Below are 26,386 nucleotides of genomic sequence, written 5' to 3' on the forward strand. Positions count from 1 at the left end.
ACATTTTATATACAACAATTCAAACTTGTATTGCTTTAAAAGCACTTTATTTTATTTAAGCGAGTTAATATATACGATTACATAGTTTTAAATGTATTATTATCTTTGTACTTGAAAGATATATTTAATTTTATACGAAAAGCAAAGATTTGGCGGTATGTTTGATGTTTCGAGTTGTTTGTGCGTGAAAGAGTAAAATATAAATCAAAAAAAAGTAGAATTTTTTATTGTAAAAGTATTAATCCATTTAATATTTTTTTCAAAAAAGATAAAAAGAAATAACAAAAATAATTCTTGCGTATTTTTGAATGTCTTGATCCGAAAACGGAATGTGAAGTTACATGACTCTATTTATATTTGATTTTTCAAATGTTATGCAATCTCAAAAGAGACATATATATTTATATTTATAATAATATAATATATTGATATTATAATAAACTAATATAAATAATTATTTAATATCATCATTTCTTTAATAAATTAACATATAAATTATTAACATATAAATTATTAACATATTAGTCTCTTTTTTTTTGCTCGAAGATTTTAATCATAATTGAAATGAGTAAACAAAAGGGAAACGGAAATTAAATAATTAGTGGGAGATAAAAAATATGGGTTGGGAAATATGTGCTAGACGTAAAATTAAAAAAGACAAAGAGAATGAAATTTTTACTCAACAAACTTCAACGAAGGGAATAAGTTTCATTGTTTACCTTTTCTTTAATTTTTATTAATATAATAATTACTTTTTCCACTTCAAATGTTTGGAACCCATTTGGAATTTTTTGAATATTTTAGTATATTACCTATCCAGTAAGTTCAACAATTTTCTAGTTTATGAAATCTTATATCCTAATAATTTAGCTAACTTCAACTGTGCATTTTCACCTCTCTATATATAATATTTATTATTAAAAGTTTTCTTTATTAGAGAGAAATAGAACGTGTATAATAATTTATTATAAAATATCAGATAGAGTAAGAAAATAAGTGAATTAAAAATAAGACTTAAAAGGTTTTCTCAATGAACATCAATGAAACATTGTTAACATTGTTGGATCGACTAATTTTGTGAAATGAACTAAATTATAATTTAGGGAATTATATAAGGCAATTTTAAACCTCATATAATGTAATAAATGGTTAGGAATGGCTATGTTTTTAATTCTAGTTCGGAAAATGTTATCCTTCAACCCTAATTCACTCCCCGAACCTATCAGATCGTCAACATGGATTATTTTATTCCTCGATACCGCCCGAACGGGAAAAGGGGATTCACATTATTATTCAGGAATTTTAATAATTTTTGAATATTTTAGTATATTACCCTATCCAGCCAGTTCAACAATTTTCTAGTTTATGAAATCTTATATCCTAATAATTTAGCTAACTTCAACTGTGCATTTTCACCTCTCTATATATAATATTTATTATTAAAAGTTTTCTTTAATATAGAGAAATAGAACGTGTATAATAATTTATTATAAAATATCAGATAGAGTAAGAAAATAAGTGAATTAAAAATAAGACTTAAAAGGTTTTCTCAATGAACATCAATGAAACATTGTTAACACTGTTGGATCGACTAATTTTGTGAAATGAACTAAATTATAATTTAGGGAATTATATAAGGCAATTTTAAACCTGATATAATGTAATAAATGATTAGGAATGGGTATATTTTTAATTCTAGTTCGGAAAATGTTATCCTTCAACCCTAATTCACTCCCCAAACCTATCAGATCGTCAACATGGATTATTTTATTCCTCGATACTGCCCAACAGGAAAAGGGGATTCACATTATTATTCAGGAATTTTAATAATTTTTAATCAACTAAATTTATATAATTTGCAAGTATTTTAAATAAAAATAATTAATAAATTGTGATATGTAAATACTTTTTAAATTTAATATTATTTTTAAATAGCAATTCAAATTTAAGTTTATGTAAAATAAAAGATAATACTAAAATTGTATTTATTTAATCACATTCTACGATAAAAATTGAATATAATAAAAATATAAAGTTTGAATGTATATGAATCTTATTAAAACTAAGTTACGGACTAGAATGAGAGGTATTCGGTTAAATGATTGTTTCATACTTTCTCTGTCCCTTTTATTTGTTTATATTTTTCTTTTTGTGATATTCTTTCAATTGTTTACGATTCAATTTTTTCAAAATTAGTAAAGTTTTTATATTTTTTTAAAATAATTACATCCACTACTTATCTCCACTATACTCACTTTATACATATAATATTAATCGGTCTTACTACTTTACTCATTTTTTAAACTTTCCTCCACTATTTTATCATTTTTCTTAATTTTCGTATCCAACCCAAATATAAATATTTGGCAGGGACGAAGAGAGTAACATATATTGAGAGATGTTTTTCAAACAATTGAAAAACCTCCATTCGTATACTTTTGTGTCACATGCTTTCGTAACAAAACTGACATGTTTAACCAACAAGAACAATTCATTTGTACTCCATTCGTTCGTTAATAAGTTTCCTATATTGATTTTTGTCACTATTCATCGTAAGTGATTGATTATTAATTTACGTCTAATCTATAAAATCAAATATAGTCACGAGTGATTATGTTGATTTCGTATTTATAAATATTTTAATATAATGAAGTTTTTATATTTAAAACTAATAAAAAATTAAAGATATTAACAATTAAAAGTTTACATTGACAAACGTGTTTAATAAAATAAGAAATGTTTTTAGAGTATATATGCATGGGAACATCGTAGTGGATTTACTCCTCAAACACTAGTTTTCTATTCCATTCATTATTATCCTCCCTAGATTTCAGTGCTTACATTTTCTTTTACTTTTCTTTTATTTTTTCAAATTCTCTTACATACCCGCGCTCAAACACACACACAGCCCTCATGTGTACATATAATAACAAGACTATCCGTTTATTTTTATCCCCTTTTTCTAGAGAGAGAAAGCATAAATTCCACTTTCTAGAGTGAGAAAGTGAAGACCAAGCAACCCTTTTCAAGAAGCTTCAAATTAGTACTCACTGTGAGGTAAAAATCAAAACTTTTTTCAGATCTTGTATTTCTTGATTCTATACATTAACATGTATGTATATACATAAACCTCAAATACCCTTTTGCTAATTTCGAGAAATTTTACTCATTTTTCATGTATTCAATCAAGATATATTGTTATACACGTATATATATGAACACATGTATCTGGGTATTTGTTGATTAATTAATGAATTTGTTTAATCTGTAAAAATTGTGAATTTAGGTTTGGATTGTTTTTATGTATTAATTTTGTTGAATTTGTGTAAATTTTGAATTTTAGTATTGGATTCTGTAGATTTTTAAAGATCAAAGGTGTTTGTAAAGTTCGAATCCGAGGTGAATTGCTTTCGGTTAATTGGAACACTGGTCTATCAATTGTCTTATATAAGACCAATTAAAAGTAGCTGTACTTTAGTATGCAAGAACTCGGGTTCGAAAAAGAAAGTGTGAGGAGAGCTTTTGTGGTAAAAAAGAATCTAAGCAATGCATAACATGAATACGAAGAAGCCCGTTTCTGATATCGAAGTTCCTAAGCAGATTAGGCATATCGTCACTTGGTCTTCCGAGGTACTGAATTGAATAAGTGATAGCATTTTATGTTTTTGGTTTGTTTAGTTTTGGGTTAGTATGAGATTGATTGTGTTTGTTTTCGTGTTTTAGGAAGATGATATATTACGGGAGCAAATCCGGAATCATGGAACTGACAAGTAAGATTTTGAGTTGTTTAAGTTTTTATTTGATTATTTATGCTCGATTTTTTGAGGTACGCATACGAAGAACACTCTGTTCTTATATTTGTTATCTGTTTATTGCAGTTGGGCAATTATTGCTTCAAAGTTTAAAGATAAGACAACTAGACAATGCAGAAGAAGGTGAGCTTTTTCAAAGTGGGGAGAAGTGAATTTTCGCATTTGCTCTCTGTTTTTACCAACAAGCCCTTCCTATTTCAGTACATTTCTACGGATTGTTTTTTAGGTTTATTGACAAAGAAATATTATTGCAGGTGGTACACTTATCTGAATTCTGATTTTAAAAAAGGGGGATGGTCACCAGAGGAAGACATGCTTTTGTGCGAGGTAATTTAATTCTTTTATTCTTCTGTATTCATCTACTTGGTATGACTTCTGAGTTATCAGTTTGATATTGATATAAAGGAAGTTCGCATGACTTCTGTGATTATTCTTATTTGAAACCATACACCTCATTTTACGTCAGCATAGACACGTTGCTACACTTTCAGCTTATATATTGTACAAAAGAGTAGGCATTTTTTTGCTCTGTAGATGTTCAAATCTGATATATAGATGGCTTGCAGGCTCAAAAGATATTTGGAAACAGATGGACTGAAATAGCAAAAGTAGTTTCCGGCAGGTAAGTTTATACGTAATTGCTAATATTTTAGTTTTCCTCTTGAGTAAGATTGAAAATTAGTCACGTATCTGGTTTTGTTTGCTCACAGAACTGATAACGCTGTGAAGAATCGATTCTCTACATTGTGTAAGAAGAGAGCAAAAGCTGAAGCCTTGACAAAAGAAAATAACCCTTCTTACATGAATCTAAATAACAAAAGGGTTATATTTCAAGATGTCTCTAGTGCAGATGGATTTTTAGAAAATGGAGGGCCTATAAGGAAAATAAGGTAGTGGTGATGTTTCATTTTCACATATATGAACATTTCTAAGATTGACCCTTTTATTAATAACCTTATTTTTTCTTGTAATAGGCGGGATGACATCTTTAATTTGACAGAAAATAGTAATCCTAATATAAGACTAGAAGAGGAATGTGCACAAACGAATCCACAAGTAAGATCTCCGTTAGCAGAACTGGCTCAGAACTTTGACATTGTGAGGGCCTTGCCAACTCAAAAAAACATCGAAATCACCAAGGACAAAAAAGATGGTAATGATCTCCATTAAAAAAAAGATCGAAAAAGTTGGTCACTCATTAGTAATAAAACAGCCATCTTCAATTAGCTATCAATTCCAGAAATTGGGAATGATTAAGATATTATTCTTCTTTATCTAGGTGCAGCGAATAATGACTTAACTCAAGGAATGTATCTCAAGAAGGATGACCCGAAGCTTGTTGCGTTATTGCAACAGGCGCAGCTGCTAAGTTCGCTTGCTGTCAAAGTGAACACAGAAAACACAGAGCAGAGTCTTGAAAATGCTTGGAAGGTGAGAAAATTGGTATCTTGTAATATTTTACTTATTATATATCAATTTGGGGGTAGACTGGTAGTTAGATAAAGATAAATAGCTTACACCTTGTAACAACAACTACTGTATGTATAACAATTCTTCCTTGTAGCCACTATAATACTAAAAAATTTAAAAATATCAGCAAACTCTGTCATGCTCCAAACATAAGAAATGCTTAGGTTACTTTTATATCTTGTAAGCATTTGCTTAAGATAGTTTTGTGCTGCGTATGGAGGCGCTCTGTCATGCACTATCGTCGAGCAGATGTTTCTACATTTTCTAAAGTTGCATTACATTTTTTATTCAGATTCTTCACGATTTTCTAAATCAAAGCAAAGATGGTGATATGATCAGATTAAGAATATCTGATATGGATTATGAACTAGCAAATTCTAAAGACATGGCACATGATTTGAAGAGTAGTAAAGAAGACAGTATTCTTTCTTGGAGGTAATAATATTGGTCTTTGAAATGGGCTTCGGCAGGATTCTTTCAGCTCATTAGACTAACTGATGGCTCTTGCAGGCTATCAGATTTATATGTAGACTCTCCAGATAGCTCCGAGTATAGTACTGGATCAACACTGTTAAACCATGTAGCAGGTGATAAAACAGCATGCAGTGAATCTGTACATCATGTTGTAGCTGAACCGCAAACAACGCACATAGGACATCATAATAGTCAAGCTGATGTTGCAAAGGGAATTATCTGTTGTGCACCTTCCAGTCAAAGTAAAGAAATTTCAAAACGTAAGAATATAACATGGTAGATATAAATTCATATCAATTTTGCTGTGGATTGGAATGTTAAATTTCACTAAGGTAATTTGTTCTTAAATTGCAGCAGATAACATTCCATCTTGTAGTGATCCAAAAACTGATGATGAAGTTATCTGTGCCATATCAAATTCTGAGTTCAGTTCTCCGATCCAGATAACTCCGTTGTTCAAATCATTGGCGTCGGGGATTCCCAGCCCACAATTTTCGGAAAGTGTAAGATATTTAGCTTTGTAATTAATATCATTTAGTTATCTGGTCATCTAATCACATAAAACTAGTAGTTCTATCGTTACTACTTGGCATAATCTTGCTTACTATATCCTGATATACATTGCCACCTCCTGAGTCTGGTAGTGGGCAGTGTTGCATAGCTACCTTAGCTAGTACTATCTCAATCCCCTTGCTTAGGCAGGGTCTGCAGAGAAATAAAAGAGCTATTGAGGGATACGGTAAGATTTAATTATATTTGCTAAGCTGACTCTTTAAAAGCAACAATTTAAATTTTTTGTTGGCATACTGGAAGCAGACTAAGAAACTGCTTCTCTTTAAGTTTGGGGTTGTCAACTTGATGAAATTGGATTAGGTAAAGAGGCTCCAGTAGCAAGTTGCTGCTAAGATAACTGGTAACTCACAGATATAGGTTCCGACTTTCAAGTCATATTGGTTCAAATATTTTTGGGCACAGATAGCTGGTTTCTGAATCTCTGGGTTGATAAGGATATTAATGTCCTGTGATCACACAGTAATATAGCTCCGGTCTTAAAAATTAAAATCAAAGTAATATGTTTAGGTGCTCTTAAGCTGTTTGGTATGGATGCCTTTAGTGGCGATTGATTGTTTGCAAGTGAACTATGGCAAGCTGCCGTATGGCAGGTTAAGTATTTACAGGTTTCACATTTGTGGACATCCACTAGAAGCTAATGCTTAGAATGATTCCTATACGAGGGCTAGTTCAAAAATCCTATAAGTTTGGTTGTGTACTGAGAAGCTGTTTTGCACACCCTTTAAACTTGGTCTGCGGAGGGTGTATGAAGCATACTTGAAACACTGGGGCTTGCTGTTTGACTAGATTGCTGAAATATAGGTCTGGTGATTTTTTTTCACCTAGTTCAGACATGCATTTTTGTGTAATATAAAATTACGCTGTTTATCTATTGAGCTCAAAATAATATGGTGCACAGCGGCTTCCTACTATGCAGCCATGGGCCTGACTGCCTCCTGACTTGTACTTATATTGGACCTTTATAAATACAGGCCATTGGGCCTACAAGCCTTCGTGCTAATTTGCTTTTGGACTATGGCAAGTTGTGCACCCATCTCGTTGCCTTTTTGCTTGTATTTAAAGTGGGCTGCAGCACTTTAAGGCCATCATACTCATAGCTACAATCTGTTTCCACCAAAACTTTCTACTCTGTAATCTACAATCTAGAATCTTCACGGATTATTATACATCAAACTTCATATGTTTAGACCTGCAGACATCATCCCTCATTTGCTTTTAGACTCTAGCAAGTTCTACTTGTTAGAATTCCCAGCCATTTTTGGAAAACACTCTTTGTCTGATAGATGATATAATTATCTTAAGAAGTTTTAAGTACATGTTAAAGATCTCCAGATTTATAATTTTGAGAATATTAAAGATGTGGAATATGTGCCTGTTCTGGTCCATGCCTTCACGAAAATTGATAAATTGATTTATGCCCTAGAAAAGTGCTATCATCCAATAGACCTGGTTTTCCTCTGACCTTGTAAACAAAACTTTATCATTATATTTTGCGTTGTTTATAGAATGCGACACATGGTTTCTCCGAGAAGCTCCCACCCTAGCCCTGGTCTCTACGTACAGAAGATGGATTGGTGTAAACAACAGGCCACATATCCATTGTGTTCCCTTTTTCCCTGGTGATAATAATGTTAAGTAATAACATAAACATTCAATGTTATGTCTTATAGCAATTGGCAGTTCAAGCAGAAGGGTCCTTATGTGATCTTGAACAACTAATCATGTTAATTATATAGCAAAGACATACCTAGTTACTTGACCTTTCCAGCACACCTGTCTGCTACTCCTCCACCGTTGTGTCCACCTGACAGGTGTTTAGTTTTATGTATCCTTGTATGTATGGTGAACAAAGTTACTTTCAATGATATTGGATCTCTTTAAGCTAATAGGAATTTAATTTCAGCATGAACAAGACTGACACTATGTCTGGATTTTTCAGGAGAGGCACTTCCTTCTTAAAACACTTGGTGCAGATTCCCCGTTGCTAAATCCAGGCACAAAACCCATACAGTCTCCACCTTGCAAAAGGGCGCTTCTCCAAAGTCTCTGATCAATCACTAAACCATTTTACCAGCAGAAATGTGGAATTCACAGCAATTGTGTAGAGTTTGCCTTTTTCCTTGGAACGCAGTCATACCAACCTGAAATTTTTACAGAGTGGTCTACTAAAGATTTGCGTATGAATCTAGCATGCAATGGTGCATTCTAGCATCAACTGAAAGATCTGATCGTGTCGACTGTGTTCTTGTTTAAATTACCAACCCTAATACCCACATTGATATCCAGTGTGCTTTGTAAGTGTGATTCTTTTGTTTATCTTTGTTCGGGATTTGAATTCCGGTATTCAGTCCCATACTTATTGGCCTTGGTTTCCTATATGTACAGAACCTGCAACATAATTCCGTAGAATTTTGAAGAGTGTAAGTATACATTGGCACATCGCCAGTACTCCCTCTTATAGAAAAAGGATGAAATAAGGGGAGATAGTAAAATATAGAGAGTTGATAGTAATTTGTGTGTTAGGTGTGCAGAGAGTTATGGTATAACTGAGATTGTTTTTCGATGTGAAATAATGTACTACATTTGTTTGACAAGAGATTGTGATTTACATATTCATGTGTGCAGAGTTGTTTACTTTATTGTTTCATATGTTGCCTGAGCTAAGAATAATGAACCAAAGTATAGACTGTAAATAGGGTAGAGGAAAAACAGCATACAAGCTGGCTGGGGAAGAAAGAAGTAAAAAAAAAGTAGCTACTAATAAGAGTGAATGAGAAAAATGGTTACCTGGGGAAGGTAAGGACTCAAACTTTGGTCGGGTTTAGACATGTCTGCTCTGCAGCTTTAGTTTGGTTACTGTGTTAGACTGTTCTCTTGCTGTTGTAATATTGAAGTTGAAGGGAGGGCTGTGAATGATGTGGGGGGAAGAAGTTGAAGTTGGGGGTATGAGAATCTGTTGGATACAATTTCTAAGTGGTCAAACAATTGGGTGGTTGGTGGTGGTGACAATTGTGATTGCAACTAACAGAAAAAGGCTAGTTATTTGGTAAGAAAGATTGGGAGGGAATTCAGTACAAAATAAAGCATGTAGTTCTCACTGTCAACCACTTTGTTAAAACAATTTGATTGTCCTTAATGGCCTCTTTTTGAGTGTCTTTTAGAGAGTTGTAAACAGCTGCGACAGGTGAAATTTTGTTCCTTCACTCCCCCTCCCCAAAAGGACAACGCATAAACTTTAATGTTCGAAAGTTATGTATTGAAAACTGTTCTCCTTATCGCGGGTAGATTTTTCAACAAAAAGTTCCCCAACTTGCGTGACGTGTAATGAAATTTGTTAAAATAGTAGTATTATAATAAATCTTTAAGATAAACGTGATAATTCCAACTCACCGGGGTCTTCTTCTGGTTCAACCCGAAATCAAATTCCGTTTGGGCAGAAACGATGACGACGTGCGGTGTAATTGTAAGGTGTGAACCTACAAAACAGAACCGGAGGGGGTGGCGTCCTCGCGGCACCTCCGGTGTGAGGATGAAAAAGGGTTTTAAAGGAGAAAGGGGTAAAACGAGAATTATATAAATATATTCTGCTGTGTGTATATGTGTGTGTATCAGAGATGAAGTAACCCCTAATATTCCTTTTGCTCACCCTTTTATAGATTTCCCATTAGGGTTTTAGGGGGTTGTACCTTTTGATCTGGATCGCAGGTGTGTTTTTGGACTGTAGGATGTAAGGACGTTCATGATGAAGTGGTGTACTACTGAATCCCGACCGTAGGAAGGTTCTGGATCCGGGTTACCTGGACGGTAGTGATATTGCCACGTGTCCTTGGGTCCTCCAGTGTTACTGCTAAACGGACCCTTGTTAGGTAATGAATCACACACAGAGGGGGGTGAATGTGTTTTTCTGATTTTAGGCTTTTCTTGAAAGTTAATAGTTGAACAAAGTAAATTAAATCTTGTATAGAAAAGTGTTCATGCAGAATATAAAATTGCAGAAAATAAAGAACGCAGATCTTCAAAACTCACTTAATTTTTGTATTAAAAATTAAGATGGTTTGCTACAAAATTTCTAAGTTCTTTGAAGTTAAAGAGCTCAGCTTCTTCTTGAGAGTGTTACAAGAATTTTAATCTAAATTGTTACTTCTAACTAGAGGACCAGTGTTAACTTTATATCTCAGTTAACTGCTGGTTTACACAATGGATAATAAACATGCTATTAATTTTTCTAAACTGTCACTTGTCATTTCTATTTATAGAAAAGCAAATCTTCCATTTTTGGCTTAGCATATCTTTGGCATCCCGTGTTTACTTTAATCTTCCTCTGTCAGTTAATCTATTCCATTGATCTTGCACACTCTTCAAGCTGCTTTTTGTAGACTTGTCAATCCAGTTGTTGGATTGTTTGTTGATTGTTTATCTTGGATATTGAACTGATCTGTAATTCTGTACTTTGAGACTGTATTTCGAGATCTCCAGTTTGAATTAATAGAACACTTGACATCTCGATAAGTACATAGGCTTATCGAGATCTCTAGCACTCTATAATGAGTTTGGCTTGTAGAGGTCTTCAGCTTGTCGAGATCTCTAGTCTTCATATCTTCACTTTGACTTGTAGATATCTCTGAGTTCTCGAATTAATATAGACTTGTCGATAACTCTGAGTTCTCTAGTGAAGAAATGACTTGTCGATATCTTCTTGAGTTCTCGAGTAACTTTCCTGACTTCTCTACTCTCGGTGGATAAGGCTTATCCGTCGAGTAGACATTGTTCATCCGTCGAGTAGACATTGCTCATCCGTCGAGTAGATGTTGCTGATCCATCGAGTAGACACTGCTCATCCATCGAGTAAAAGTTGTTCATCCATCGAGTAGACACTGCTCATCCATCGAGTAGAAGTTGCTCATCCATCGAGTAGATTTTGCTCATCCATCGGTACTAAAAGATGTAATAGGCTCCTTGCCCTCTTCACATTCATTCATCTGTATAAATAGTTACCAGCCTATTCACATTATGGATACAATATAATTGAATGCCTACAAATCTGCTAGATGATGATACTGATTCCCTAATTATAGGCTGAATGTCATCGACATACAGTAGCAGATAAGCCGTGTGCCGACCTTGATGAAGAATAAATAAAGAAGCATCACACTTGCTGTGATGGAAACCCAAAGTTAAGACAAAGTCAGTGAAACGTTTGTACCAGGCCCGAGGTGCCTGTTTAAGGCCATAAAGAGCCTTTATAAGTAGGCAAACATAGTCAGGAAAGTTTTTATTACGGAAACCCATGGGTTGATGCATGTAAACTGTCTCATATATATTTCCATGGAGGAACGCATTAGTGACATCCAGTTGGTGTACGGGCCATGACTTAGACAAAGCAATAGATAAAACTGTCCGAATTGTGGCTGGTTTAACCACTGGACTAAAAGTTTCCCCGCAGTCCACGCCAACTTGTTGTGATCGACCATCACAAACCAGACGGGCTTTATATCGTTCCAGACTACCATCCGATTTAAACTTATATTTAAAGAGCCACATGCTAGGTATGACTTTCATATTTGGTGTACGTGGTACTAACACCCAAGTTCCATTTTTAATAAGTACATTATACTCATTTGTCATGGCGGTGTACCATTCCGGTGTGGACAGGGCCTGGATCGGGGTTTTGGGAACGGGAATGATGGAAATGGTGTTTGCAGATGTGTTGAGGTTTAGGTTGTTTCTTTGTTTGGTAATTCCACTCATGGATCGAGTATGCATGGTGCGAGAGGGTGGTGGCGGTGGGTTTGTATGTTTGGAACAGAGGCTGTTGTGATATGTGGGTCGGATGTTGCTAAAGTACCAGAAGCAGGGTTGCTGATTGTGTCATTGGAACAGGTCTGTGAAGTAGGTGGTTGGGCGGGTGGAGCTCTGGGGCGGTGGTTGTAAGAAATTAGTGGCGGAGCGAGCTGTCTATTTGGTCTAGTAGGTAATGTAGGGGATGTTTGGTCGATTGTAGTTGAGTGTGTAGGGCTGGGTGGTGAGGGTTGGGGTTCTTGGTTTGCTGGTTGGGTAGGTACCGAAGATGAACTATGCTGCCAGTAGTGAGGAGATAGGGTGTGGGTGAGAAAATCATAGGAAGGTGTGGGTGTGAGCGTATGAGAGAATGGGAATGTTGTCTCATCAAACGCTACATGTCTAGAGATAATAATTTGTTTGGTTTGAAGATTGAAATATTTGTATCCTCGATGATTCGATGGGTAACCCAAAAACACACAAGGATGGGAGCGATGTTCTAGTTTATGAATTTTAGTGGATGGGGTGAGTGGGTAGCATAGACACCCAAAAACACGTAAGTGATCAAAGGAGGGTGTGTTGTTATACAAGAGCTCGGTAGGAGTGTTTTTTTATTGGATTTGATTGGAAGAATATTTAGGAGGTAAGTGGCAGTGTCAAGGGCATGGTGCCAAAAAATGTTAGGTAGAGAGGCATGGGCTAGTAGAGTGCGCACCATGTTATTAATGGTGCGGATTTTTCGCTCCGCTTTCCCGTTTTGGGAAGATGTGTGAGGACAAGAAAGGCGGAATACCATTCCATTTTCAGTGAAATTTTTTTGGAAAGATGCATTGACGTACTCTTTTCCGTTATCACATTGGAAGGTTTTAATTGTTCGTTCAAATTGTGTTTTTATGTGTTGTGCAAAGTTGGAGAAAACTGAGAAAACTTGAGATTTCTTTGAGATGGGAAAAGTCCATAAGAAATTGGTAAGATCATCCAAAAACAAAATATAATATCTATGACCCTCTGAACTTACAATGGGAAATGTCCATAAATCGCTATGAATGATGTCAAAAGGTTGTGAAGTACAAGAGGTAGAAGTGTAAAAAGGTAATCTAATATTTTTGCCGAGAACACAAGATTGGCAAACTTTATTCATAGATTTATTAAAGTCAATTGAACCAGAATTTTTTAAGGAATGCAAAGGAGATTGTCCCGGATGTCCAAGACGTTGGTGCCAGAGTTGTGAAGAAATAGCAACAAAGGCCGAGGGTTATGATGAGCCCGACCCGAGCACGAGAGGGTAAAGATCACCGCTGCTGTTGCACCGGAGGATAGGGGTCCGGGTCTTGTAATCCTTCACAAGAAAACCAAAGGGGTCAAATTCAACGGACACAGAGTTGTCAGTTGTAAATCTACGAACCGAGATTAAATTTTTAAGTAATTTAGGGGCGTAGAGCATATTTTTAAGGACAAAGGGTGGGAAGGGTTTGGGAAGATATTTTGTGCCTTGTCCAAGAACCGGTATGGAGTCACCATTACCAACGACAATATTTTGTAAAGTGCAATTATTAAAGAAGGAATGAAAATCACCTTGCTCGTTTGTCATGGTGGTAGTTGCTCCGGTGTCCATGTAGAGAGTGGGATCGAGCTGCTGTAGAGACATGGTGTAGAGAGCTTGCTCGATATCTGTTGGAGTGTAAGCAGCCTGATATGCCTGATTTGGTCGGGAGCCAAGTAGACCTTGTGTGCTTTGTTGGGCCTGATTTGACCGGGCTGAAGTGGTGGGGTATGGGCAAGGTGGACTGGGCCAACTGAACTGCTGAGCCTGTTGTGCATGAGGAACTGTTCGAGGTTGCTGCCAGGGCGAAGGCGGGTATGATTGCTGCCAGAAGGGACCCTGATTGTTGTAGAAGGAGAATCGTCCATGACCAGCAAAGTTACGTCCACGACCTCGACCTCTGAAGCGACCACGGCCCCTGCTGCGTTCGTAAGTAAAATCAGGCCGATTATCATACTGGGGCTGTCGTGATGTACCTGTTGCAAGGGCTGTCCCGGCGTTTTTAGAGGCGTGGAGTGCCTGCTCCGCCTTCCGACTCTCAACTTGAACCAATTTCGAACGGGCGATATAGAAAGAGGGGAGAGGCTCTTGTCGTTGAAGGATTGTGGCTATACCCTCATATTGCTCGTTCAACCCAGCAATTAGTTGCAATACCAACCTGTCATTATCTACCGGTGTATTGACATTGGCAAGTTGGTCAGCCAACACTTTTAATTCTTGACAATATGCAGAAACGTTGGGAAATCCATCCAAACGGGTATTAGAGAACTTGTGAAGAAGATGAATGGCACGTGAACTTTTGTTGTCTTGAAAGATGTTTTGTATAGCAATCCAGGCAGCGTACGCAGTTGAATTAGGTTTGAGAATGGTGTGAAGGAGGTCGTTTGAGATTGTGCCATAAATCCATTGTAGGACAATGACGTCCAGGCGATCCCACTCATCATCGGGTTTGGGTGGCTGTGATTCTTTGTTAGAGGGAGATGTGACTGGTTTGGGAGTATCAGGCATGGGGGAGAGGTGGTCATGGACCAAGAAGGCTCTACAATGGGTTTTAAATAACTCAGACCAGGAAGCATACTGGCCTGATTCCATTTCCAAGGTTATTGGGATAAAACTCTTTATATTGGACACTATTGTAGCAGGGTGGAGTTGGTTTTTGGAAGTCATATCTTGGTGGTGAAAAGAAGAAGAAGAGTGAAAGGAGAGAAATTAGGTTAGAGGACTTTGCTCTGATACCATAAAAGATATAATAGGCTCCTTGCCCTCTTCACATTCATTCATCTGTATAGATAGTTACCAGCCTATTCACATTATGGATACAATATAATTGAATGCCTACAAATCTGCTAGATGATGATACTGATTCCCTAATTATAGGCTGAGAAATATACATCAAATATACATCAAATATATGCGTTAATTAGGTACTCTCTGGAGTTTGAATGACTTCTTGATAAGTCATTCTGGAGTTCTCGAATGACTTCTCTATAACATTAAATCTATGACTTGTAGAGATCTTGACTTAGAACATTTTTTTCCTAACAGATTTATTCAATTCCAAATTTCTTCAAAATTCTTCTGAGGCATGATATTCTTGATCTTCTTCCAGATAGAATCCTTAGGCTTGATACTGTTCTAGGAAAAAGACTTCAGTATGCTCCTTTGCATTTTTACAGACTTTAAGTGTTACAAGTACAAAATATAAATTTAGATAACAATAAAACTTACTTAGGGTTGACCCCAAGCTTAACTAATTACTGAAAATAACTATACATTAATCATCTACTTAGATCATAGATGCTAATGACATTGTTAGCTCCAGTAATCTTTGACATCATCCATTATATATTACAACCCTGGACTCTTCTTATTGGGCCTTGGGCTCTTACTGTTGGGCCCGTGCTATAATAGGCTATCATTTGCCTCTCACTCCCTTATGCGGGTTTACACAAACAAGAGAATGCTTAGAGAAAAATTTGGATTTTCATTAATAAGGGAAACCGAGTACATTAAGACATAGATTCAACAAGTAAATCATAATCCTAACTACTCTAGTTTGGGCTTCTTCTTCTCTGCCTCCAACATCCTTGCCCTGCGCTGGTAAGCTCTGGACATAGAGTGTGCAAGAGAAACGATTCTCTCCTGCAACTCCAACGCAACAAGGCGTTGCTGCTTAGCTACTCTTGCATGTCTCTCCTGCTCGAGAGAGACTTCCATCTCAAATAAAAGGATGCTGAGTTGATCATCCCATGAGAGTTCATCAAAGATCTCTCTTGGAATAACAAAGGGGCTGCAAACAACCCCCTTGAGACGGACACGAAGTCCGAAGGGATCAAAGTAAATTTGGTCCTCATCTAGGTGATGGACAGGATGATAAGCTCCATGAATAAGTCTGTAAAAGACTGGGGCATCCATTTGAGTGAGAGAGAGAGATGAACAGGAGGTGAGTTTGAAATTAGATGTTTGTTGAGAATAGGAGAGTGATGAATGATAAAGAGTGAAGCGTTTTAATTTATAGAGGAAGTAAAGATAGAAACCAATAGACTTTTGAGGTGCTCGGATAATAAGAGTAATAATCACATAAGCACATTTGACAGTTAGAAATGACTAGTTACTATTCCCCATGCAAGTACTCAAGAATATTAGTTCACTATTTAGAATAACTGTTCCCCATGCAAATAAACAAGTACTCCCTACATGAAAGTAACTTCTCCTATCAGCATATAGTCAAATAATTTAACCATTAACAGCTATCTCAAAATATCAGATATAAAGTACTAGTCTACTTACATTAGACCATAAAAAAAAATTAAGCATGTAAATATGTCAATAAGTCAGAGTAATTGTAGACAAGGTATGTCAAAAGTAGTTAGCTGAACATAATTTATGGATTAAATTATATCAGTTTTTCATACTTTTTGCTTTTTGGATCTGCTATTTATTAATTTCATATAGCGAGGATATGAATCAATAAATATTCAGCTTACTTAGAATTTTGAGAAATTCCAAGTTAAAATAATCGAGAAGTCTGGGTATTTATAGTAAAAGTAGATGACTTGTCGAGAACTCAAAAATAGACATTTGGGGTTGTCTATCGAGAAGTCATTTAGAGAAGTGAAGTACATATCGAGAAGTCATTTTAAATTACTCTTATAGAGAACTCAAAAACGACTTATCGAAATGTCAGATAAATGCCCAGTTTGTCCAAAAGGGACTGAATTAATTCTAACTTTTATTTGAATAAATTCAAAATAAAATTAGAATAAATTTTCCAAAAGTAATTTACCAAAATAATTTATCAATTTAAATTATCTCAGTTTTGAGTTATTGATAAGTCAAGAATTGTACTTGTAGATAACTCTGTGAATAAATCCTTATTAGAGAACTCTACAAGAACTTATCGATAAGTCATTTTAAACCTATTGAGAAGTCAATCGAGAAGTCAGTAAGTTGACTTATCGAGGACTCACTCGAGAAGTCTTAAAATGACTTGTCGAGAAGTCAATTTATACTTATCGAGAACTCAGTTCTCTAGATATTTTTGATTATTGTAATTTTGCCTTGAGTTAATTTTACATATTAAGAATGTAAATTAGCAACTAAGCAGTTTACTTAGAATTTGAAAAATTCCAAGTTAAATGAATTTAAAAAACAAATATGCAGAGATTTCTAAAATATTTATAATTCATATTTCATTTAATTTCCAATTTAATCAAATAAATTTTGATTTACTGGAGATTAATCTGCTGTAAAATATTAGCTGAGTTCTTACCTTAGGATAAAGAAATGAGCATTCCAATTTCACTTACAAGTCTAGTGAAAGTTGCTTCATCCAAAGTTTTAGTAAAAATATCAGCTAGTTGTTTTTCTGTTGGTACAAAAATGAGCTCAATGGTACCATTAGTAGCATTTTCTCTAATAAAATGGTACCTCACATCAATATGCTTTGTCCTAGAATGATTAACTGGATTAGCTACTATATATATAGCACTGGTATTGTCACGCATGATAGGAATTTTAAGTAACACTTGGCCATAATCCATTAGCCGATTTCTAATCCAAAGCACTTGAGCACAACAACTTCCTGCAGCTATGTATTCAGCTTCAGCTGTAGAAGTTGATACAGATTGTTATTTCTTGTTGTACCAAGATACAAGTCTTTGTCCAAGAAATTGACAGCTTCCACTGGTACTCTTTCTGTCAACCCTGCATCCAGCAAAATCTGCATCTGTGTATCCAACAGCTTCAAAATCAGTTCCCTTAGGATACCATAATCCCAAGTTTGGAGTTTCCTTCAAATATCAGAAAATCCTCTTTACAGCCATCAAATGTGATTCTTTTGGATTGGCTTGAAATCTTGTACATAGAATGTTGCAAATATAATGTCTGGTATGCTTGCTGTTAAGTAAAGCAATGATCCAAGCATCCCTCTGTAGCTTGAGATATCTACACTATTGCCATTTTTTATCTTCATCTAACTTTGTTTCAGTAGACATAGGTGTAGATGCAGGTGAACAATCAACCATTCCAAACTTTTTCAAAAGGTCCTTGACATACTTGGTTTGGCTGATGAAGATACCATCACTTCTTTGGCTAACCTGAAGTCCAAGAAAGTAACCCAGTTCCCCCATCATACTCATTTCATATTCACTTTGCATAAGCTTGTGAATCTTTGGCACAACTTCTCATTATTAGAACCAAAGATGATATCATCTACATAGATCTGGACTAGGATCATATCTTCACCATATTTCTTGTAGTAGAGAGTCTTGTCTATGGTTCCTCTAGTAAAACCATGCTTCAATACGAAATCTGATAGTGTGTCATACCAAGCTCTAGGCGCCTGTTTTAATCCATAAAGAGCCTTGAGTAACTTATACACAAAATTTGGGAATTTTGGATCCTCAAAGCCAGGAGGTTGTTGCACATAAATTTCTTTTTCTAGCTCACCATTCAGAAAAGCACTTTTGACATCCATTTAATACACTTTAAAATTTGAATGTGCTGCAAATGCTAGAAAAATTCTTATAGCTTCAAGTCTTGTAACATGAGCAAAAGTTTCATCATAATCAATCCCTTCTTCTTGTGAGTAGCCTTTTGCAACCAACCTTGCTTTGTTTCTGGTAACTATACCATTTTCATCCATTTTATTCCTGAACACCCATTTTGTTCCAATAATGCTTCTGTTCTTTGGTGCAGGAACTAACTCCCTGACTTTGCTTCTTTCAAACTGATTCAGCTCTTCCTGCATGGTAGATATCTCATCAATTTTCTTAGCCTCTACTTGAGACAGAAAACATGCATGTAGGCACTCATTAGCTATTGCACTTCTATTCCTCACACCAGCAGTAGGATCACCAATAATTGCTTCTCTGGAGTGACTTCTATCCCACTTCCTTGTGTGAGTTTGTTGACTTGTGCCTTCATCATTTTCTCCATTATTGGTATGACTGGTAGATCCTTCTTCTCTTTCTCCCCCTGAGTTTGTGCTATCAAATTCAGGTGTTTGAGATGAGCTTCCATTCCCATGATTTTCCTGTTCAGTAGACTCTTCATTCATCATTTGTTGTACAATACCTTCATCTTCTCCATCAGAATCACTATCAATGTTGAGGTTTTCAAATACAAGGGCTTCAGCTTCATTATCATCAAGGCATTCCAAGACTGGATATTTGTCATCATCAAATGTCACATTTGTGCTTTCCATAATCTTCTTTTAATCAATTACATAGACTTTGTAGGCTGTTCTTTCCAGTGAATATCCCATAAAAATTACTTCAAAAACCTTTGAGTCAAATTATCCCACATATTCAGAGTTGTCTTTCAAAATGTAACACTTTCTTCCAAACACATGAAGATGCTTTACAGTAGGCTTTCTCCTGGACATGATTGAGTAGGGTGACTTTCCATATGCCTTGTTAATGAGATATCTGTTCTGAGTATAACATGCAGTGTTGACATCCTCTTTCCAGAAACTTGTTGGCAACTTGACATCTTACAGCATTGTTCTAGCAGCTTCAACCAATGTTCTATTCTTTCTCTCACCTACTCCATTTTGTTGAGGTGCCCTGACAGCTGAGAATTCTTGAACAATGCCTTTGCCTTTGCAGAATTCACTTAATGTAACATTTCTGAATTCTGTTCCATTGTCACTTCTCAGTCTTTTCACACAATTGTAATCTTCAGCCTGCTTTTCTATCTTCTTGATGTTCTCAATTATGATATGTGGAGTTTCATGTTTAGAGTACATGAACTCTACCCAAGTGTATCTTGAGAAATCATCCACCATCACAAGTGCATATCTGTTCCTTGAAATTGATAAGACATTTACTGGCCCAAACAAGTCCATGTGAATAAGCTGTAAGGGTGCACTAATAGAATTCACAGTTTTTGACTTATGACTAGATCTTTTCATCTTTCCTTTCTGACAAGCTTCACAGACTTCAACTTGAGCTAACTCCAGCTTGGGCATGTCGCTCACTAACTCCTTTTTGACTAATTGTTAATTGCCTTAAAATTCAAGTGAGACAGCTTCTTATGTCATAGCCTGCTTTGTTCTTCTGATGCCTTGATGTACAAGCAGCAAATACCATCCTTATTTGTTGAGTCCAAGTCTGCAATAAACAAGCTTCCTTTCCTTGCCCCTTTCAGAGCAATTTCACCAGTTTTCTTGCTAATAAATGTGCATTCTTCTTTATTGAATAAAACTTCAAAGCCTTTGTCTGCAAATTGGCTAACACTGAGAAGATTCACCTCAAGACCAGCTACTAGTGCTACATCATCAATGACAACATTTTCAGAAACAATCTTACAATATCCCATTGTGAATCCTTTGATGTTGTCTCCAAAGGTCACCAATGGGTCAGCTTTCTCCTCAAACTGTGACAGCATGGCCTTATCACCTGTCATATGTCTGGAACATCCACTGTCAATGATCCATATGACTTTTTTCACTTTGCCCTGTACACAATGAGATTCAGGTGTGTTTAGTGACACAAGCAGTGTTGGGTACTTTTTTCTTGTTAACTGATTTAGCAGAAGTAGAGTGATTTGTTTCAGATAAAATAGAGTTCAATGATTTTTGTGCATTTTTCCTTTCTGATGTAGACTCAATTTTTGTTTCCTTAAGATCTACTCACAGTTTGTGGCAACTTTTCATCACTTTTAAGTTGCAAGGGATGCAATCAAACTTATCACAGAATGAGTAGGGACATTTAAATCTGCTTCATTGTATTTGCAAGTTCCTTCTGTTAGCTTACTAACACCTTTTTTACAAAGGTGAGTTAGATGATTTGTAGAGCCATATTTTCCACACTTCTTGTCAGGAACATCTGCAACATAGGCCAGATCATTGCTTTTGGTTATCCCCTTTCTCCCATTTCTATTTTTCTTCTTCTTTCTTGCATCTTCAATCTTGGTTTCTTTGACATGAGTCTTGGTACTTTGATTGTCCATAAGATTTTCTTCAGCTTTAGAAGATTGAATTGAACTTGCATTTTTCTTTTCATTGTCCTCATCTGTAATTTCTTGCTTGATGATCAATTCTTCACTGAAGTTTACTTCACAAGTCTTAAACACAGGTGACCCAACATTTCTCAGCATTGCTGGAACATTTTCACTCTTTGTTGCTTTTCCTCTATCACCGGTGTTTTTCTTTTTGTTGTTTAAGGCATCATAATCAAGACCAATAGCAACATAATATGGGTGAAGTATATATAGCCTCTAATCCGCCAACTACTATTAGAATTCTGAAAACTCAATTTTTTATATAAATCGGATTTTAAATTCTAATTCCACTCTTTTTAGAAAATACCGAATAATAAAATCCTTATTATTATTATTATTATTATTATTATTATTATTATTATTATTATTATTATTATTATCTAAATTATATAAAATTTAGGTATTTTACACCGTAATAATTATGATTCTGCAGCAGAAAAGTTCTATGCAAAAAAACCCCAAGTGACTGGGCATTTACTTCAATAATGAATTACAGGAAACGTTTCCTTGCAATTCCATGAATAAGAATTACAGTATATGACCTACATTTCAAATTTTGACACTTGAACCTTTGAGGTTCAACTTACAATTCTATCATGTCATAACAAAATACTTGAAACTTTCTCTAGTTACATATATATATTTCATAATATGGTGACCGGCTCATATGTTCCAAACATCTATCGCTCTATCAATCGAGCTCCTACATGGCCTTCCTCTTCTTTTGCAATCTCTGCAATTTCTGCCACTTGAGGTAAATCTGGTATGACAATCCACAAAAGACCATGCCAACACACCCCCACTGCTTTGAAGACAGAGGGTTGCCACTCATCACAGAAGATACCACTATGCTAACAAACTTACGCGTTGTTGTAATAGTTGTATTAGCCAGCGACCCAAACCGGCTTATGGTTAAAAATATGAAATTTTGACCAACTGCCCCACATAGGCAATATAGAAAAATGTCCCATGCTGCCTCTGGGTGCTGCTTGCAAAATGAAACCGCCTCATACCCACTAGCACTAGGCCAGCCAAACATGAAGGCCAGGTTATAAATGGTTCCCCACAAATTCATTCCTAGCATAATATCCCATGCACTTGTTTTAGGGTACCTATACATTAACAATAACCGGATGAGAAAGTATATTACAATTACATTCTCCTCGAGAAAATGTAATTAAAAAATTGCTGCATTACATATTTATCAATTATGTGAAGTTAAGAAGCACTTAGTATCATTAGTGGCCTACTATAAGTCTTTCTCTCTCGTTCTTGTAGTTTTCAATGATTATTAGCAATGTAGCGAAACAAGATAAACTGTCAAGGAAATACCTTGTAGAAATTGAATCCTGCGTTGCATTGGTGAAACCGTCAAAGGCCAGGTTCAGGAAACACAGCCCATAACCCAATGGAGCATTAGGGTTAGCCAGCTTCTTTATGGTTTTTGAGCTAGTCTGGAAACAGAAATATCGTAATTGAGAATCTATTGCAAGGCAAATATAATAACAAATTAGGAAAGTAACAGGAAAACAGGCTGAAGCTTTAAATATCAAAAATAAAATGTACTCGCCTTCAAAAGTGCAAATGCCGATACTCCACCAGCAACAAGGAGAGTACAAACATACTCAGGAATCGTATATCGGATACCATAAACCAGTGTACCCATCAGCATCACTGCATAATGTTTTCAAATCAAACTCTATATTTCTAAACGGACTGCTAGCTTAAACACGAAGGTTCCGAGGCTAAATTTATGATTAAATTAGTACGAAAAACAGGAGATGAAAAGAAATTGTTACTCATATCTGACTCATTCAGGGTAAAAAATTATATATGATACACTTTATTTATTAAATCGGCCTTCTATGATGTTGCTAACCTGGAATCATTTTTGAGGATTTTGCCAGCACCTGAAATTGACAATTATAGCACAATTAATTAGAGCTAAGAATTAATTAAACAAAGAGACTTCGACAAAAGAATAATTTCTGTATCACTTTATGCAAGTCAATCATGATCTTAGTATACGAAAGAATTATAAGGGAAGAAAAGATATATAGTAGAACTTTTAATTTGTTTACTTCCTCATTAAGACCAACATTAAGTTTGAAACTGGAACTGGATTTCATTCATCAATATTTAGTTAGTAGCACAAGAGAAACTGTCTGCAAATAATGGAACATACAAAAAGAGGCTTTGAATTATTAATAGGAGTATTGGCAGATAAATTGCGTCATGGTAAAGGACATAGATACTCTTAAATCATAAGGATCATGGGTGCACTACCCCACGGCCAACGCTATAAACTCAGTCATGCCAAATAATAGTTATGCACGGTCGCTTCTCACCCTGACAATCTCTGATCATAACTAATTGAGTGATAACCAATTTCAAAATACGAATGCTAGTTTAGTAACTGGAGAAGAATAATAGCAAATCAAACTTGCACTCAAAATGGAAAATAAATGTTTTTTAACAAGTACTACTATAAATATGCATTATAAAAAATGAGTAATCAACAAAACCAAAACTAATGCACACACAATAATTCCTCCAAACTTAACCAAAAAAGGAGATTAAGTCATGAACATGCCTGAGCAGGGTAACTGATATACTTCAACGCCTCAATTCCCATAGCAGGTCCAATCGTATTTGTAATGCCAGCACTCCAGTAACTCCACCACGGAGCACCACCCGTACTACCACTCGACCATAACTTAATCACTGTTTCACACAATTCCACACATTTCAGTCACTCAATCACATAAATTCCGCAACCAAACTCTATAACCAAAACTAAGAACTAAAAATCGCGAAAAAACGAACATACTTATAAAAGACCATATCAAACAAACAACATTCTGAGCTAGGTTCAAAAACGCCAGGTGCTCAAATCTTTTCTTCTCCGCCCCAAATTTCTTCGTTGACCTAAAAACCAATATTTAAAAAATAAAAACAAATTAATCATTAAACATTTCTAATAAACAATTAAAACGCATTAGTAACAATCATTGAAGATTGATAATTAAAATATTTTGATCACATTGTTATTATGCTTAAAAATACGAGAAAAAGTTATTAATTTATCGAATACTCATTTATCGAGGTTTGGTTGTGTATACTTACACGGTCTCTTGAAGAATGCCTTGATAAATATAAGCGGACCAAATGCCGGCAACGCAAAACGCGAGAACGAGAATTCGCCGGAGACCGGTGGTGTGCGACTCCATTACCGCCGGAATTCACAGATCCGGCGACTACTCCGATAAAATCGCCGAACAAAAGTTGTTAAATTAGGTAAGTGAGAAGGCTAACAATATGTATTGTGTGTGTATAGATTTGATTTATGAATGGGAAGAATGAAGATTCAGTTATTGTTATATTCATGTAGTGTGTTCGAGAAATTGTTGAGAAGGAGAGCTACGTTTTGGTGTACACGTGGAGGGGTTTGATTGGTTGGGTGACTTGAGGTTTGTTTCTTATTGGTTGATTTGACGCAGTGTGCAAATTAGTAAGAAGTTGGGTGTTAAGGGTAGGCCCAAAGTTTATTGTTAGCCCAGTTGAAGTTTTGTTCCTGCTATTTATTGGTTCTTTTTTCTGAGCCCAACAATCTAAAACCTTGATTATATTTTCTATTTTCATTACACCCGAATTATACTGTATTTTCTATTTTTAACCACCCCCGCCCCCACAACAAAATTAGGTTTTCCTGCCGATTAAAAATTGGGCAAATTATCCAAAATACCACGTTTTAAACTTATTTACAAAATTACTAACATTTTTATAGTTATTTTCAAAAATATAATTTTTTTTAATTTAATTTTTAAAAATACGGGTTGCAACTTGCAACCATGCAACTTAATTTTCAAATTTGAAACCCGTGATTTCAAGGTTGCATTTATTACCTTTCAAGTTCGCAACCTCTACAACCTTAAAATCAATTTTGAAAAAATATGAAATAAAAGTTGCATAATATGTTGCAGAGGTTGCAAATCGTAATTTTGAAAATGAAACTTAAAAAAAGGTCAATTTTTAAAAATAAGTTTAAAAATGAGAGTATTTTCCAAATATTTTTTTTAAAGATACAGTATTTTTGAAAAAATCCCTAAAATTTATGCAACTCACTATTTTGTATTTATATGTTTTGTTAATATTATAAGTGTTAAGGTCTTCCTAAAAAATTATAAGTGTTACAGTGTTATAAAAACTAGCATAATAACTCGTGCGAGACATAAACTGTTTTTCAGTAATATATCAAAATGTGATGTATAATTTATGAAATTTCAACTTTTTGCGGTTAAAAAATAAAGTATGCAGTTATTAATAATTTAATTAAAGTGTACGAAAAATAGTACTAAAAGTAGTTTATACTTAATAATTATTTAGATTCTTGCTTGATGGTTTATTGTTTTACATATATTATCTTTTTTCTTTCAGGATTGAGATTCTGGTGATAACAAATATTTTGATTGTACGTCATATTTGAGCTAAATATGTTCTTATTTATTACTCCCTCCGTCCCTTTCAATTGTTTACATTTTTTAGAGAGTGTTCGACACGTATTTTAAGGTGCATATAAAGTATAGTTCTGTAATTTTTTTTTTATAATTTTGTTTTTCTAAATAAAAATTAAAATATTCAACTTTTATTCAGAAAAAGAAAATTGTAAAAATAAGTTATATAACTATACTTTTTATGCACCTTAAAATACGTGTCAAACACTTCCTCTGAGATGTAAATTATTCAAAGGGACTGATGGAGTATAATTTACTTAGTTATAATATATGTGACTGTAAGGTGATGCAAACTTGTTGCGTATGATGTAGAAGAAGTCACCATCCAATTTCAAATTTCTCGTGTTGAAGTGTCAGTATATTGTTGTTAAATTATTTCCGGATGTGGTTAGTTAGCAAATATAAAAAAAATTCCCATAATATTACCCATTCATCAAGAGCACATGCCCGATATACCTTCTACGTAAACACTACTCACAGCATCTCCAATGCATCACACTATTTTAGTGTAAAATTTACACCAAAATGATGTAAAAATTGCATATTTTACAAATTCAACTCCAACCCATATACACTAAATCTTACACCATTCTTATACTCTATATGTTATTTTATTGCTAGAGTACAAAATAAAGTATGAAAGTAATAAAGTTAATATAATATAAATAGAACAACTTTGTTTTATGCAATGAGTACAAGGGTAATGTTGGAATTAA

The 26,386-nt window shown here is 34.9% G+C and overlaps 2 protein-coding genes across 3 annotated transcripts; one reads left to right on the forward strand and one right to left on the reverse strand.

Annotated features, from left to right (window-relative positions):
- Positions 1-2,838: 2,838 nt before the first annotated feature.
- On the forward strand, positions 2,839-8,408 carry LOC141678253 (transcription factor MYB124). Of its 2 annotated transcripts, none has more exons than XM_074484523.1 (13): positions 2,839-3,057; positions 3,359-3,630; positions 3,724-3,770; positions 3,879-3,935; positions 4,067-4,139; positions 4,379-4,434; positions 4,523-4,702; positions 4,787-4,965; positions 5,092-5,243; positions 5,575-5,717; positions 5,793-6,016; positions 6,114-6,259; positions 8,269-8,408. In XM_074484523.1, the coding sequence occupies exons 2-13, from the start codon at positions 3,547-3,549 to the stop codon at positions 8,377-8,379; spliced, it is 1,452 nt and encodes a 483-aa protein (XP_074340624.1). In that variant the 5' UTR covers positions 2,839-3,057; positions 3,359-3,546; the 3' UTR covers positions 8,380-8,408. The 2 variants fall into 2 exon arrangements, with proteins under 2 accessions (XP_074340624.1, XP_074340623.1); XM_074484522.1 differs by having other exon boundaries at positions 2,844-3,057; positions 6,111-6,259.
- Positions 8,409-21,597: 13,189 nt separating this feature from the next.
- LOC141678292 (UDP-galactose/UDP-glucose transporter 3) lies at positions 21,598-24,573 on the reverse strand. The gene is made up of 7 exons (XM_074484570.1): positions 24,283-24,573; positions 23,987-24,084; positions 23,750-23,880; positions 23,036-23,066; positions 22,727-22,830; positions 22,489-22,610; positions 21,598-22,268 (listed from the first exon to the last, which is right to left on the reverse strand). The coding sequence occupies exons 1-7, from the start codon at positions 24,384-24,386 to the stop codon at positions 21,860-21,862; spliced, it is 999 nt and encodes a 332-aa protein (XP_074340671.1). The 5' UTR covers positions 24,387-24,573; the 3' UTR covers positions 21,598-21,859.
- Between the last annotated feature and the right edge of the window lie 1,813 nt (positions 24,574-26,386).

The sequence above is a fragment of the Apium graveolens genome, chromosome 8 (assembly GCF_009905375.1).
Source record: "Apium graveolens cultivar Ventura chromosome 8, ASM990537v1, whole genome shotgun sequence".
NCBI classification, from domain to species: Eukaryota; Viridiplantae; Streptophyta; class Magnoliopsida; order Apiales; family Apiaceae; genus Apium; species Apium graveolens.